The sequence below is a fragment of the Pocillopora damicornis genome, chromosome 13, assembly GCF_964200805.1.
Source record: "Pocillopora damicornis chromosome 13, jaPocDami1.2, whole genome shotgun sequence".
NCBI lineage: Eukaryota > Metazoa > Cnidaria > Anthozoa > Scleractinia > Pocilloporidae > Pocillopora > Pocillopora damicornis.
The window spans coordinates 18,177,916-18,193,861 of record NC_142682.1 but is presented as its reverse complement, the minus strand read 5'-3'; the positions used below and the strand labels follow the sequence as shown (position 1 = coordinate 18,193,861).

General features: G+C 37.8%; 2 protein-coding genes and 1 long non-coding RNA gene across 4 annotated transcripts; 2 read left to right on the top strand and 1 right to left on the bottom strand.

Moving 5' to 3' along the window:
• Positions 1-1,232: 1,232 nt before the first annotated feature.
• LOC113673760 (neuropeptide FF receptor 2) lies at positions 1,233-6,778 on the bottom strand. Of its 2 annotated transcripts, none has more exons than XM_089191445.1 (3): positions 5,917-6,778; positions 3,816-3,877; positions 1,233-3,431 (listed from the first exon to the last, which is right to left on the bottom strand). In XM_089191445.1, the coding sequence occupies exon 3, from the start codon at positions 2,877-2,879 to the stop codon at positions 1,953-1,955; it is 927 nt and encodes a 308-aa protein (XP_089047571.1). In that variant the 5' UTR covers positions 2,880-3,431; positions 3,816-3,877; positions 5,917-6,778; the 3' UTR covers positions 1,233-1,952. The 2 variants fall into 2 exon arrangements, with proteins under 2 accessions (XP_089047571.1, XP_089047572.1); XM_089191446.1 differs by lacking the exon at positions 5,917-6,778 and adding an exon at positions 4,610-4,915.
• Positions 6,779-9,079: 2,301 nt separating this feature from the next.
• LOC149035795 (uncharacterized) lies at positions 9,080-9,839 on the top strand. The gene is made up of 2 exons (XR_016182241.1): positions 9,080-9,398; positions 9,666-9,839. It is a non-coding gene; the product is annotated as an uncharacterized LOC149035795 (long non-coding RNA).
• Positions 9,840-12,018: 2,179 nt separating this feature from the next.
• On the top strand, positions 12,019-14,933 carry LOC113673842 (orexin receptor type 2). Its single transcript, XM_027190296.2, has 2 exons — positions 12,019-12,149; positions 13,173-14,933. Exon 2 carries the CDS (start codon positions 13,265-13,267, stop codon positions 14,435-14,437), a length of 1,173 nt encoding a protein of 390 aa, XP_027046097.2. The 5' UTR covers positions 12,019-12,149; positions 13,173-13,264; the 3' UTR covers positions 14,438-14,933.
• Positions 14,934-15,946: the final 1,013 nt, after the last annotated feature.

Sequence of the window (15,946 nt, the reverse complement as noted above, 5' to 3'; positions counted from 1 at the left end):
AGGCAATAACAACAACCATATTTGAAAAGTCTTTAGAAGTAGTTGTTATTGAAAGATATGATAATTAATCTTGTTTTGTTTTGAATGTCGCTCATTTTGACCAATAATTCTGACCATCTGTTTAAGGATTAAGGTGTTAATGCACTTTGATGTGAAAGGTTTTTTCTGTCCTGAATAGAAATTGATCTCGTGCAACAAAAAGTTAAATGAAAGGGGCGACTTTTGTAGCCATTAAATTATTTTTTTTTCTCTGTGTAGCCTCAGCTCTGACATAAAACTAATAAAACGTCAAGATATTTAAGAACAACTAACTAAACTAGCTAACTAAACTTTCTTTATTACATCAGCCCTAAAAATGATCCTTGTAAGTTGTAAAATAACAATAAGGAAATTAATTTAAAGAAGAAAAAAGACGGAAGGGTCATTTAAATCTTTGCCTCCTTCGTGAAAGTTCCCAGAATGATTGATTTCAAAGAAAAAAGTTCCCGAGAGTAACAACATTACATGTACAAACATCAGAGCAGGTGTTTTAAAATGCACAAAAATTTCTCAAATTTCCACTTCAACACATTTCAAGTATCTTTTACGCCTTTGCACGTCAAACTAAGTGTCAGCAAGGCTTGCTCTTTCTCGATGTAACACCTCCCCTCGCGATTGTAACACCTCCCCTCGCGATTGTTCTTGGTCCACTTTTATGGATGATACCAACATAAGTTAATTTGAAATATAAATGTTCGGATATCTTCATCATTTTGTTTGAGGAACATAAAAACAATAAATAAATATTTTTTTTTATTGCATGCAAAACTGTTCCTGTTATTCAACTATGAACACCCGTGATTTGATTCAATATCATACCTTCCTTTTTTCGCAGTGATAGAATTTAACGGCAAATCCATTCTCCACTTATTGCGCAAGGTTTCTATAGCATGTTAATTTATGTTTATCGGAGCGGAATCGTTGCGTGTTCCTCACCGCATTAATATTTGCGCGATAGACCCAAAGGGCGTTTTTTGTTTAATTACCTGACAATATTCCGCACAATAACACTACTTTTTAAGTTTCTGCTCAGTTCCTTATAACGCCATTCAAGGTCATAAAGGAGAGAAGTTTGCAATGAGAGACAGATTAGCGTAGACTAGGGCGAGAGCGGATTCCCGATATCATTATGAAAATTTTCCGTCGAATTCTACCAAAACTGTTGAGCTGACCGGCCTTGAGAATGTAGATAATTACTATCGAAAATACTGTTTAATTTCAAATTTTCCAGACTGAATGACTAGTTAACAGAGAAATGAATCACGGATGCTAGTTAGTTGATCAATCATTGCGAGTACAGTTATTCTTTCAGCAAATTCAAGTGGTAAGGCTGAAATTTCAGCCCAATTTTGCCCTTGTTCTTTAAAATATGATTAACATTAGGAACTCTTTTTCTGTCATAGATTACAATAATACCTCGTTTATTCCTATGAGGTTCTTATAACAGCTACTTCATTGCAGTCAGAGGAGAACTTAAAATAACACTACAAACTACATCATTTTACTGATAAATGAACACGAATCGAACGAATTATAAGGCTTTTTTGAGTTGTCGTTTAGTTAGTACAAACCGCTTTTAAAGTATGTAGTGCCTACTGATGTACTACAAGAATTCCATCTTATTCCAGCTTAATCCGTCTGGGAAAACAAAAAACCATAACAACAGCAAAAATTTGTAGGCGCCGCATTAAATCTTCAAGCGGCGTCTAAATATTTTTTCCTTTATTTCTGCTGCATTGTTCAGCTCAAGGTGACAAAGACTAGAGTAATTGAATGTTCGAGTTTAAGAGTTTTCTATTTTTGTTTTGATTGATTGACTTTTTTGTTGGTTTTTTTTTTAATTTTCACCACAATTAGGAATGCAAAAATGGCATGCATCTTTTCCCAGTTCGGGAGAAAAAGACAGATTACTTTCAACAGCAAATTCGAAACTCGCTGCTTGTGCTCCAAAGAATAACAGGGTTTATCATATGTTTGATATAATAAGCGAAAAGAGAAATAACGTCGGAATACCAGTAAAACTGGTTTTCCTCCATCGCTTCGTCGCCTTCAAATTCTCTTATCAGCATCAACACACCTCGAGGAATTGAACAGCACTGGAAAACCGCTACAAGAGACACCAAGACTTTGACCAAGCGAATCTTTTTCTTGCTTCGTTCAAGGATATCTTTCCTGATCGAGTTCTTCTTGGTAAGTCGGTCCAGTTCACGGTTGGCAACCATGAACACGTTTACGTAACACCATGACTGGATGAATAAAGGTACTGCGATGAACACTATTACGAGGTAAAATTCGTACACGCGGCGGACTTCATCGGATGGGAACTCCGGAATGCAGTATACTTTACCGTCGGGTTCTTGATAGAGATCAAGCATAACAGCTTGAGGCAAAGCGGCGCTTATATAGCAGGCTAACCAAATGACAGCCACCGTGATCTTTGCCATCTTCCAGCTCATTCGCTCTTTGAACGGCTGCACGATTGCGCGGTATCTCTCCAAAGCGATGGCTGTGTGTGTCATCACCGAAACACTGACGAAGAGTTCTTGAATGGAAGCGAGGAAATTGCACATGAAACTGCCAAAAGGCCAACCGATGTAATTCTCAATAATCCGCTGAGGGGCAGCAATGAGAGCCATGCCAAGATCGGCCACAGCGATGCTGAGGATCAACGAATAACATGGGGCTCTTAACTGCTGGCGACCGATGATCGCGATCACGATCAGTAAGTTCCCTGGAAAACCAGTGGCTATTACAAACGAAAAAAGTACTGTGGGTAATACTGCTGGCTGGTCTTCGGAATTCGTCGAGTTACTGTCGGGTAAAGACGAATTCACATCCATGCTGGGGTCCCGCTCTGCGTTTCAAACACTGAAACAACTAGGCTTTCAATCGCACTGTTCTTCAATGCTCGAAGACCAACAGCTTCGCGTTTTCGTGGCGGAAACTATTCACAACGGTGTCGTCAATTCATCAACAAAGGATTGAATAGAAAGCGATTGAAATCGATCTTTTAAATGCGTAAATTCATTGTAATGCTCCGATAAACGACTTCCGAGTTTTTGCGGCGATAGTCTGTTTTCTTGCCGACGCGAAATAACAATCTTGGGCACATTATCAGGCGCACGCAGAGAGCGTCAAATTTTTCAAAAATCAATGTCAATATGCTGGATGGATTTAATAATTTCAAATTCCAAACAGTATGTAGATCTACCGGTTTATGAAATTGAAAACGAAAATACGTCGGCGGAATAATTACTTTGTGAGATCATTGTTATTGTGAGGAGAACAATTACTTCGCGATTTGCCTAAAAGCTTTTTCCGTGACTTCCATTGTTTTGAAAGCAGGAGGCTGTTTACATGGGTGAACCATCGTGGAGGAGATCTCACCGTTGCTAACGAAAAAAAGAACGCAGCCCATTAGGTTATTACTAGCTTGGAGACTGCAAAAAAAAAAATGTGGTGATCTGCAAATGCAATGAAGGTTAATAGCAGCAAAAATAATCTTAATGAGTTTTAGGTACCTTATTTTGTACGATCCACTTTAAAAATCTTTGACACTTCAGGGTTGGAGATAGATTACAGAAACAGTTGAATTAAATTTTCAGCTTGATCACGCAAAGAACATAAATAAAATTTCATGCACTAGACATTTATTCATTTACGCCGCGAATCCCAGCAGGTTGTCATTTTAACCACTTGATTTTGTTTTCCAATAAAGTAATCAGCTTGTTTAAAATTTAATATAACAAACGATGCCAGCGGATTTAAAACCTTACCTCTCACATATATGACAGAAGTTTAGAATTTAAACTGCGACCCCAAACCCTTAGATGTGTTGCTGAAAAAGAAAGATGAAATTCAACTTGAATGATTTTTTATCGAAATTTAAAACGAATCGTTTCTAAGCTGCTCGGTAAAACTAAGCCATGAAAACTAATTTACTTAGTTCCGTCATATACATAAAATATTAGGTATTCAGTCATCAGTATATTATGTGTGAATGTTAAGTTTAGAGAACCAAAGAATATGTTGTAAGGACGTCCGAAATGATTGGAAAATTTTTTTTATGAAACATTTTGGCACACGTGCGCGTATATCATGCTGAAACCTGTCGACCTTGATCTTTTGGGGTGTTTTTATTTCTCTTCAAAATACAAAGGGAATTAAATCAATGAATTTTTTCATTTAATTCTTCAACCATTGCACGTATATTTTCAATTATTTCCCAGTGACTGTGACTGACGAAAGAATCGCTAACCCCCTGTGCCCACCGAATCCCCCTTATCGGATAAAAACGCTTACTCAGGAAATTGCTTTAGGAATAAACAAAATTGGAATATAGGAAAAAGAAAAATTCTAAGAAAGATTTGTACTTCAAATCCGAAAAAAAAACAGATCAAAGGCTCTTGTTCATTCCAAGAAATTTAAATTTCCTAAAATAGATGTGAAATGGTTGATAAGTCGCAAAGAATGTCCCGACTTAAACGATTCAATTTTGTTTTACTTCCTATTGTTTGTTTGCAAACACGTTTTAAAGCCAGTTCTGTATCAGTAGTAGTCGTGCTTTTACCTTTTTTCACTAGTATACAAGAATTCGAAGTGATCCGAATGACCCGCCATGGGGAAAAAAGCACTAAGGTTAACGCACGGGCACGCGCGCGTGTCATGCATGACACGGCACGCTAAGCGAGTTACAAATTTGCAAATATGCGCATATTTATTAGGCAAAACAAGGACAGACAAGATTAGGTGTTTGGGTTTGTGTTTCAAACAGTGTGCTATATGACACAAACATATCCACTAAAAAGGTGACCAGAGGAGACAAGCATATCAGCTAGAGACCCTTAATACCAAATTCTCCGATAATTTAAAGAAAATGAAAAGCAACTGAAAGGAAAATCAAGAAAACGGATTGTGATAATGACCGTTGCGCGTCTAAAGCCAAATCAGTCAGCCACCATACGAGATTGTTCCAAAGTCTTTGATTGCAGGTTTTCTCAAACCACTGAACCCGATTATAACGTGGTTCGTTTTTGTTACTCAGTAATAATCATTCATAACCTTTCATTAATTTTAATTTTAGTTGCTTTTTCTGTGATTTTCCGAGAGTGATGAGGTTGTGTAATCAATCAGTTGAAGCGCATCACTTAAAGTGCAATTTTACCTCGGGGTTTGTCGGTGTAGCTTTGGATTGTAAAAATATCACAGTGGTGACCAATATAGAAACTAGAATCCCTGCTATGCAATCGGCAAAGACCAAATGAAACAACCAGAAAATAAATTAATAAGTTGTAAGAAAAATGATAAAAATCGGGATGTATGCATTTGCGTTTGCAAAGTGGCTGGACATATTTTCTTCGTTCATACACCCTCTCAAAAACGGTATAAAACGAATCTAGTTTTGTTTTTTTTTCTTATTCTCCAGTATTTTGTATGCCTGTTTATTTTCTTATATATATTACAATGAACCTTTTTTTGATTCTGATAACGGGGGGTTTGGAGATATTTTTAGAAAAAAAATCTCTTAACGTTTCGGTAAAATTGTGACACCAAATTAACGACATAACATCAATCACGGCTTCTGAAATTCCAGTTCACCTGAGTTGTCGCTTTGCTGTTCACAATCAATCGGAAAATAATTCTCACCTGAACCTTTTTTTACTAGTCTTTACTTCAATAAATCTCTTATCATAACCAAAAAATTGGCGATATTTAGACGCCTTCTTAGTATTTTCATAGCAGCACTACCAAGTTCTTGAATGATGATGATAAAAAGTCGACAAAAGTGCATTTAAAAAAAATCACTGATCTTGATAAGAAGCGAGAGGGTGTGCGATTCGCCTTTATATGCTTTTCCATTCATTGTTGAGTTCTTACCATTTTCCCCTGGCTTTGAACTGTACAATGAGGAGGCCATCGTGGAACGAAAGTTTTCGGCAGCTAGGCCTCCACAAAAAAAACACAGTTGACAAATATAGGCGCGCTTTTGTAACAAGTTTAACTTTCTACGAAGCGCTCAAAAACCGCCTAGAGAAATTGGTGTTATGTACTATATGTACCACTGATTTTAAAATAAATTAAACCCAAATAAATTGGTGGAAATGTCTACTTAATCGAAATGTATTGTCTATATCTATACAATACTCAACTAAAAATTACCGCTCCAAACACGAAAAGGCCAAATAGAGCAAAGTAAGATCCGGTTTTTGAGGAATATTTAAATACGATGAAGTCATTATCAGTGTTCTATTTCGACCTGAGTTTACGGATTAATTACGCTCGAAAACAAGAAGTACGCTCTTTTCAGTTGATTAGTTGCTGCAATATTTCTGTTGTTTCGTTACGAATGAGTGTGCACAACATTCAACACCCACTATCGAACATTTTAATTTTGATGTCTTCCTGATCAGTAGAGGCTTTCATTTGCAAACACTGACGTTGTAAACAAGTCTTCTTCTTATCTTTTGTAGCCGTATCGACATCTACATGAAATAAAAATGCAGACTTGTTCTGTGGCACTTTGCAATAATCGTCTCACTTTGTTATGCTTGTCGTAGCTTCTCGGCACGCACTTTGTAATAAAAAAGTTGTGGCTCTATGTAGAGATCACTTTGTAAAAAAATAAAAAAGAAACAAACTGTCACTCTTTGTAATAAACTTGGTCTAGACGGTCGGAGAGCACGAAGACCCAATACTAGCCATCATCCTTGCCAATGATAATAAAAGTAACAAGAGTAATTATGTACATGAAAAAATTACGGGTTTCTGATCGGCTAAAAACGAGTGCATTCTCATGTCACACGAGTGCAAAGTTATAAAACAGTGCAAACTGCAAATCGCGCGCGCACGCTTCAAAATTTGGTCCGTCTCGACTTTCTTTGATGTTTTTTCATGTACATTATTAACAAGTACTTACATGATTTCTCTTGCAATTTGATGTAACAAGCACTTGTAAATTTTTCAAAAACTACAAATTGCACTTGCCCCTACAGGCTTGTGCAATTTTATTGTCTTTGGAAAATTTATTCATGCTTATTAACACCAAATTGCACTCGAAATTATCGGTCAATACCCATACAAAGTGCGACAGGTCTTACAAAGTGCGACAATTTTATTACAAAGCGCGACAGAGCACTGTACCAGCTGGTGAAAAAACTGAAATTACAGCATAGCTACCCAAGATCAACTTAACCTAGAGCTACTATAACTGTTTCAAAGCAGACGGAGAGAGCAGTTGCTAGAACAAAAAATTATCTTTCAAATCGGAAGTCATAATTCCCAAGGTATCCTTCAACTAATTTATTCTTGTTTCTCGTCCTCGTGTTCCCGTGTACTCCATTTTCTGCAGATAAACACACACACAACCCACAATACCTCCATTCGCTCGGACGAAGGGCTAACGCCCGAAACATCAGCTTTGAAACACTTTACGGTGGCCAATTTATGTTATCAACTCAGTTGATAACACTAAACTACCCTTAATTATAAGATCCTTGATTTGCCCAGTTTCCGATTACTTTATATTGAAATCGCCATAAATTTTCCGTCATTCTGTAGATAGTATCAAATTTTCCAAGAACAGACGGTTCATTTTATTTACGCCTCTTTTTCCACGCCTCTTGTGAGTAATGTTTCATTTGACGAAAGTTTTCTACGTTAGTCAATTTTAGGTCAACTGTATGTATAGTCCAGTTTCTGGCCATCATTACCGCTGTGGGAAGAAAATCGGGATGCCAGCTCGCAGATGCACTTCAAATCATTTTCTCTTTATTTCTTCGCAAAGATATTTAGCGACCGTATTTTAGACACTCGAAGCAAAACCATTTCTGCGGGGTGAGGGGACAAGCAACATCCCTGAAGTGGGTCGTGTTTGCTAATCGCTGTTTGTGCACTCTTTCTTTATATAACCACATAACAAATTAATTTGGAAATTATGCAATCATTTCATAAAAATTCTCCAAAGTAGGTTTTGAGCAATGAACTTTTTATTGACCGGAAAATTATCTGTCAGATCAAAGTTTAATTGTTGCTAATATCTCTCTTCTTAGACTAGATAACAGAGATAAACTAGTCTATGAGAACGGTTCGCTGCGCATTTTCATCTTTAATCTAACATTCCGTCTCTTATATTTCCAACTGAGTGTGTTAGTGTAGGTAAGAGCATGACTTGTAGTGATATTTGGCAATAACACCGAGAATAATATTAAAAGTTTTCCAAAATACCACGGGCCGCCAGGCGGTGAGTGGTATTTTTGACAATTTTGAAATATTACGAGCCGGTGTTATTTCATAGATAATTACTGAGGTTCGTAGCATTATACCCAATAATGCTGCGAACCTCAGTAATTAACTATTATAATTATTGACCCTCATAAAATCCTAATTTTGCCTTCACTACACAACCGAACACACTCAAAGGTTGAGGCATGGGCGCGTTGGTCAGCCAGGCCCAAGATAGATTTTAATTGTGACAATGAATTTACAACAAAGTGGATAAGAGAAGCATCAAGTAACGTCCTACATGCGCCAAAGCCGGACACGTAAACCCCAAAAACCTCTTGTTAGGAAAATAGGGACCGTGTACCCCCGACCAACTGCAGTGGCGCCACCTTTGGGGTTTTAAGGTTGATCTATAAACAATGAAGAGAATGAAGAAAACAAATCATATCAGGCTAATTACACAATAAAAATAAACCTTATGGGAAAGTGCTAGTGGCAAGGCTGACCGTAGAATGCCACAAGTTTCTCAACGATCTCTTCTTACAAACATACTACCCATGAGCCTTCGCGTACTACGCTCGCACCCAGTTCTCTGTTCCGTGTCGGCAAAATATTAATTTATGTCAATACCGATTATCACAAATTACATTTGTTCTCTCTCTGCATTACATCGACGATTTCAGTCGCCCCTTCAAATTGATGTTTTGGTACACCAACAATGCAACTGGCAAGCATTGTCCAGTAATAATACAAATTGCATAATCCTTTTTCATTCCCCAATTCAGCCACTGTTAACTACTTGCAAAGATGATATAATCATTGACTCTCATGAATTCCTACTATTTTCTCTCTCCAACAATGCAATTAGCACGTATTGTCTAGTAGTTATACAAATTACATAACTCTTTTCATTTCCCGGAATTTAGTCATTGTTAAATCCTTGTAAAGATTATGTAACTTTCCACATCTTTCAGGTGTGTGATTGAATTTCATGCAAACGTAATTTGCATTGTATATTAACGCAATGCACTTGGTTATTTGAGTTGTTTGTTGGAAGGCAAAGAGTTGCTACTGTTTTGAAGCTTGATGGAGGATTCTTCGGAAGACGAATCTGCCATTTTCATAACGCAGAGCCAGAGGTCGGAAAATGCCGCTGCCGTTGCCCTTCGACGAAGTTGCGCCACACGATTGTACGAAGGTGGTGTGCCAGAACAAGTTATTGTAGAAACCACTGGTCACCGATCATGTGATGGGGTTAGGGAGTATAAGTGTACCTCATCAACACTTAAAAGGAAAGCAAGTGAAATCTTGCAGGGAGCGACTCCTAAGAGGGCAGAAATAGACGTCAAGGAAAAAAATGAAAAACTGTTTAACAATGATGTTGAGCAAAAATATGATGGACAAAGGGAAGAAACAGGGTTACAGGGGTTAAGCGAAAAGGTTTTAGACGAAAACCAGAGCGAAGATTATAATCAGTCAGTTGTAATTAGTACTCACAGTACGAAAATTGTTATTTCTTACAAGTGAGAAAGACTGTCATTGTCAGATGTGCCCTAAATAAACTGTAAAATGTTTTCGTCTGTACGTCTCCGGGAATGGTACTTCTCATGGTGTATTCATTTACTTTTTAACTTCAGATCTTCATCATAAATTATGCGCGGACATTCGCGAATTTTCAAAAATTACTGAGTGGAAAAGTAACGAAGTAAATACCACAGTCACGCAGCAATATTAAAAATATTGCTGGAAGCAGGCTGCATTATTAAAAATATTGCAATGCAGCCAGCCCACTGCAATACGTTTTAGCACGTTTAGGATTACCCCTGATAATTTCCCTGCTACCAAAAAGGACCGCCACCGTTTTCCTCAGACAGTTGGACTTGACTGAATATGAATACTTTCTCAGGCTGAAATCGCCGATATAATGCTGAGAGAGAACAATAGGATTTTATGAGGGTCAGTAATTATTGAAAAATACCACGTACAGGTCATGCTATTATTTTTTAATAGTAGAAGCCAAGACATTTTCGGTGACGCCCAAGATAATTTTATTTTGTTACGGTTACAAAAACGAATAAAGGCGTCTGCATCCGTAAAAATATTTTTAACTCGATGAACAAAAAATGGACAGTTTTTTTGTGAAAACAGTACAAACCAATAAAGGCAAATAACATGAAATATTTTAATGAAAGAAATTTTTACATCATGGTTTTTGCAGTAACTGCAGCGGTGAAGCGAAACCACAAATTCGGTTTGCTACAAGCAAGCTTTTTTATTGCTGCTCTATTAATAAACACCAACACCAGCTACGTAATTTAACGTCACCTGACCATGAAAGTGGTGGACTACTGTTTGGCAGGCTGGAGTCGCTGTATGGTTGCGCTGAATGGGCAAACTACAATCGCTTTTGCGTATTTCGGGAAAGAATCGAGAGGGACGATTCGTCCTGTTCTTTAACTTCGTATTTGACAATGTCATCGTTAAGTCCCTTGCTTTCTACCCACGACTTCCCAAAATCCATTCACGTCTCAGTCGTTTTGATTGAATTTTTTTATATTGCTTTTTACGGCCAGCTTTTGTATTTCCTCACCGGTGATTTCCCGGAATCTTACCGGCAATTTTTTGGAATACAAAAGCAAAGACGTAATTGTGTTCAGTATTGTCATGGAAACCTTGTTCTATCATCCATTCTTGCTGTTATACCGTTATTACACTGAAATGATGATGCTGTCAACCAATCAAATCTCCCAAATTTCTCGATTTACATTATAATATGTGGTAACGTAGGTGTGAAAAGAAATACATAAATATCAGCAGCAGAACTTTACCTCAACTCGATAACATTACTTAGTCCTCCGCAGTTTCTTTGCCCAAAAGCTTGCCAAAACTATCCATCGGTTGCTGAGATATTCAGATTTCTTTCTGAATACTCCACTGTGAGGAAATTGAAATAACCAAAGAAATATATGGGCGGAAACATTTTGGCCCTTAACGTATAACGACCGGAAACTGGGAAACACACTGTAAAATTAAGGTATCGGATTTATGTCTGTCTTCATTAAATTTTTTTTAATTTTTTAACGTCGCTGAGTTAGTTACTCGTCACGGAGAATAGATATGAAGCGAAGGGCTTTTTGAAGGCAGAAAATTTATTGAGTGACGCATGCCCAATTCATCACACTAAACGTAATCAATATGCCGCGGTCAAGAAATCATAAATAAATAAAGAAAGAAAGAAATTAGCATTGACCATGGTCGCTCTATGTTGTCACCGTGTTTATGTTGGATAAATCATTTTTAAACTGTTTGATTTAATACAATTATGGTTTTACTAATTCATAATTACAGGTAACCACCAAAGGGAGAGAAAGAATATATAGTAATGATAGTGTTAGTGATAACAATAATCATTCATCTATCTCCGTTGAGCAAAGTTTGAATTAAAGTGAAATTTAAAATGCAACACAAACCATGATGTAAGCGCGTAGAGAGGACGGAGAGCTGTAAAATAAAAGTTTTATCATAAATTAAAAGACGGATTGTTGCAGGCCCTAGTCGGAAATCATACTCACTTATTCCTTTGTCAGCCCGTACAAAACATGCCTTTCAGAATTTGCTCACCGCAGCTAATTTTCCATGTTTACGATCGTCATTTCCTTTAACTGACTCTGGTAAATAATAAAGGCCAAGAATGCTGATTCGCCGCTTTTCTGTTGATTAACAGATAGCCTGAATAGGGGAGGAAATGGAACCAGGTGGATTGAACATACAGTGGCTAAGTTTCTCGTAACATCGGCAACTTAGCGTTTCAAACACCAATCACTCATGAGGATTATGAACCTACTCTGAAGCAACGTGTTTCGGATAGTCAAACCGGAAAATCTTGTGAGGTGGGCGTAGTTTAAACTTTTAGTACCGTTGGATAACTTGAGCAAAAGCATTCACTAAAGACAGGGGGAGAAAAAAAAGCATTTTAAATTGATTTTGTTTCTACGTGTTAAACCAAAAGATAAACTTCACGGCTCTTTTTAGATAAGCTGTTATTCGTCGTCCTACCAGAAGTTAGCGTAATTATAACCGCAGACGACGCAAGTATATTAAGTAGGTAAATTTGAGAACGATTTCAAAACACTTTAATTGAACCTCTTTAAAGAAATTGTGGGGGAGGTTTCTTTTTCTTAGAGCTTTATGCGATTTAGGGCAAAGTGCAAATATTTAAACGAATGATGCCCCTGACGTCAGTCTGCTTTTTTGTATATTAGCGGTTCGGTCTTTTATGGGTTTTACCGCAGCTGTTTATTTAGACAGCGGCGAAAAAACGATAAAAAATGGTTTTTAAAGATTTTATATCTTTTCCTCAGTAATTTTTTATGACAACATAATTTTGTTATAAGGAGGTAAGAAATAGCGGTCGAAGATCATGAACCATTTTTTCATATAATATAGCTTTGAACAGGTTTCGCAAAAGCGTCCGTCTTGAAGACTGCCGGAAACTTCTTCCGCATCAGAAAACCCCTTATGGGGTCGAGCTTGATTTTTTCTTATTTCACATGACGCTAGCCGATTTCTGTCCGCTGCAACGTTCTTTCCGCTGTTCAATTTTCTTTTCTATATTGACATCAGATTGCGTTTTTTAAAGCATGGTTAATCGTTACAAAGATTAGCAAGGCTAGCGTCTCCAAAAACTGATTAATATTCTTGCGTATAAATGTTTCCTACTGCTGTGTTTCAAAACGTTCGCTTGGTAGGGTTCCGGCGAAGAAATTTTGAATATTACCGAGGGCAAAATTACTGTAAGAAAAACAGGAATTCCCCACTTAAAGATTGTGTTCGTGGAGAAGAGTTTGAGTTTTAATTACTCATGAATATTTCAGTTTGACACAAGTACCAATTTTAATTTTGTCTTATGGCAGGATTTTTTGGAAAACAAAACGAGCTCGTAAATTAATGATACGCCGAAGTCATTGAAAGCTTGAACGAAGCGACCTAATCGTTTAAATAATATATGGCATCCTCGCCTTTAAGAAACTCCAACACCGAAGTTTCGCTTCTAAATCGAACCATGGAGCATCAAGGAAATGACAGCAGTGTACGAGGGCATCAAGGTGAACTCTTCGACCCTCTAACGTACAAAATTATGGTCATCACGTTCTTTTCTGTGATCTTTGCGTTTGGTTTTCTCGGTAATGTGTCAGTGCTTGGAACGATTTTAAAATTGAAACAATTAAGAAATCCTTGTGGCTTTTTAATTGGCACTATCGCTTTGGCGGACCTAGGTGTCGCCTTAATAGCTGCTCCCTTAAGAATTGCTGAATTGTACCTTCAGGGATGGCCATTCGGAGATGCACTTTGTAGACTTATCGTCCCACTTCAAGATGTGTTGGTGTGCGTTTCGGTGGTGACTCATTCAACAATCGCTTGGGAGAGGTATAGAGCCACTGTAACTCCGTTCAAGCCCCTGCTATCAGCGACGAAGATCAAATTTGTCATCTTGGGAATATGGGTATCTTGCTACGTCTTCAGCGGACTGCCACTGGTGATTCCGCTGAAGTTGCAGCCCTTTAAGGGAGCTCTGCATTGCCTTCCAGCTTGGTCCGACCTTTATCGCAGAATATATGTAATCTATCTGGTGCTGGTGTTCATCGTGGCTCAGCTTCTCATTCAGAGTTATGCCTATGTGAGCGTCATCCGAACCCTCAGGAAAAAGAGTGATATACTTCAGATGGCCGAAAAAGATCGGAAAATCTCAACGGCTTCAGGCGCGTCGATTCCGTTTAACTCGAGCGCCCCGTGCGCCGCAATGGTCGCGCGGATGAAACGGAAGCGAAAGCTGGTGAAAATGCTTCTGGTTTTGGTGATAGCTTTTCAGATTTGTCACCTTCCGCGAGGAGTTACGATGTTGTATCGAGAATTCGCTGATCCATCACTAATTACTCCTACGTTTTATTACATCGATCTTGTAGCTTTGGCGCTATACTATCTCAAACACGTTATAAACCCACTGGTTTTGTTCTCGATGAGTGGAGACTTTAGAAGTGGAATCGAAATAATTCTCGGCTGTTGTAAAAAGAGAGAGCGAAGTGAAAGTGACACCGAATCGACAAAACTTGTTACAAGGCGTTTAGAGGACACACCACCACTGGAGAGAGGAGTGAACATTTTAGAGACAACAGTCTAAAATCAAACTTTCTCGACGTAGTGTTAGCGACAAAAACAAAATTAAGAAACAAGAAAAATTTAAAATTGTATTCTATTCAAAATTCGAAATGCGAATGAAACCATTCGCGATGGAAATTGACCAATACTCGCTTCCTAGTCTAAATTATGGTTTTATTGACATGAAAAGTTTCATTAACTTGATTTAAAGAAAACTTTAATTCCTCCATGGCATAATATATTATAACAAACTGTTCAAAGACAAATGATTTCTACAATTTTCAAAGTTATGTAAGACCATAATCAAAAGCCATATTTAATTTCGTGTATGTAAAGAAGTTTGAAGTCGGACAAGAAGTTTGAGTGAAAAATTAATAGCTTGAAGGAAGTTTGTTCCGGTTAAATTGTGGTGAATTAATTAAGTGCTCACCTGTTTGTTGAAAGCCGCTGCAAAGCGGGGGTGGGAAGATAATTAGCGGATAAGACAGAACAATAAAAAGAAATGACATTGTTTACAATACAGGTTGTCTAAAATTTGAATGGTGACCATTAATCTCGCTGATTCACCATTGATAAGAGGTGCACTTCAATTGATTTTTCACGTGGTTTGTTGCTAATGGATGTCACTTGCATGACACAGTCAAGCAGGCTAAATCAATTTGTTTACTTGTTCCGCAAAAACCGCAGAAAGCTGGGGTGGTGTGTGTTAGACGTATACAAAACGGGAAATTAAAAGAAAACCCATAGCTGATAAACTTTGTATTCGAAAAGTCTTGAGTTGCCTTTAACCCCCCCCCTTCTTTTTTTTTGGGGGGGGGGGGAGGTGAGACAGGTTATTTCTGAAATTTACCTTTGAAATGTGCAGGGTGCTCGGATGGCTGGAGCTGATCCATTTGCGTATGCCTTTCGCTCGATCGCTGTCTGGATACCGTTTATCGTATCATCACGTTCATTGCTACTGCACATCACTTACGACAGTCGGAAGCGTCTATAGAGTTGAAAGACCTGCAGGTGGTCTGTCACGATTGTGCAAGTTGCACAAACAAACAGCTCCACCATAATATTATACACAGTAAGCTCGTTTGTTAAATTCGCTCCTAACTTCTATACAACAGGCTATGCTAAATCTAGGTCATCTTTGACTGATTATAATGCAGTGTCCTCTACACATTTCACATAAATGCTGAATTTTTTCGAGATTCTTGTGGCAATTCTATCTATTAATAATTGATGTCAAACGATTTGGTTTTGTCTACAAAGCCTCAGGGCAGAGGAGTTTTAATTTAGTTAGACTTTGAATCTTGCAAATATCCCAGACTGATTTGCGACCCCCCGGAGCTAAACGCCGAAAATCAGCCATGACAGCGCAAAAAATTCAAAGGAATAAAATAATTTAGAAGCGGGATAATGTGATCGCCTTAATGGGTCCAATCGTTTCTAAAATCATGGGTATATATCGCAATAATCCTGGCGATCATAAAGAAAGTAGTCCGGAGTCCTCATGCAAAAGAATGCAAAGTTCGCTGGGGTT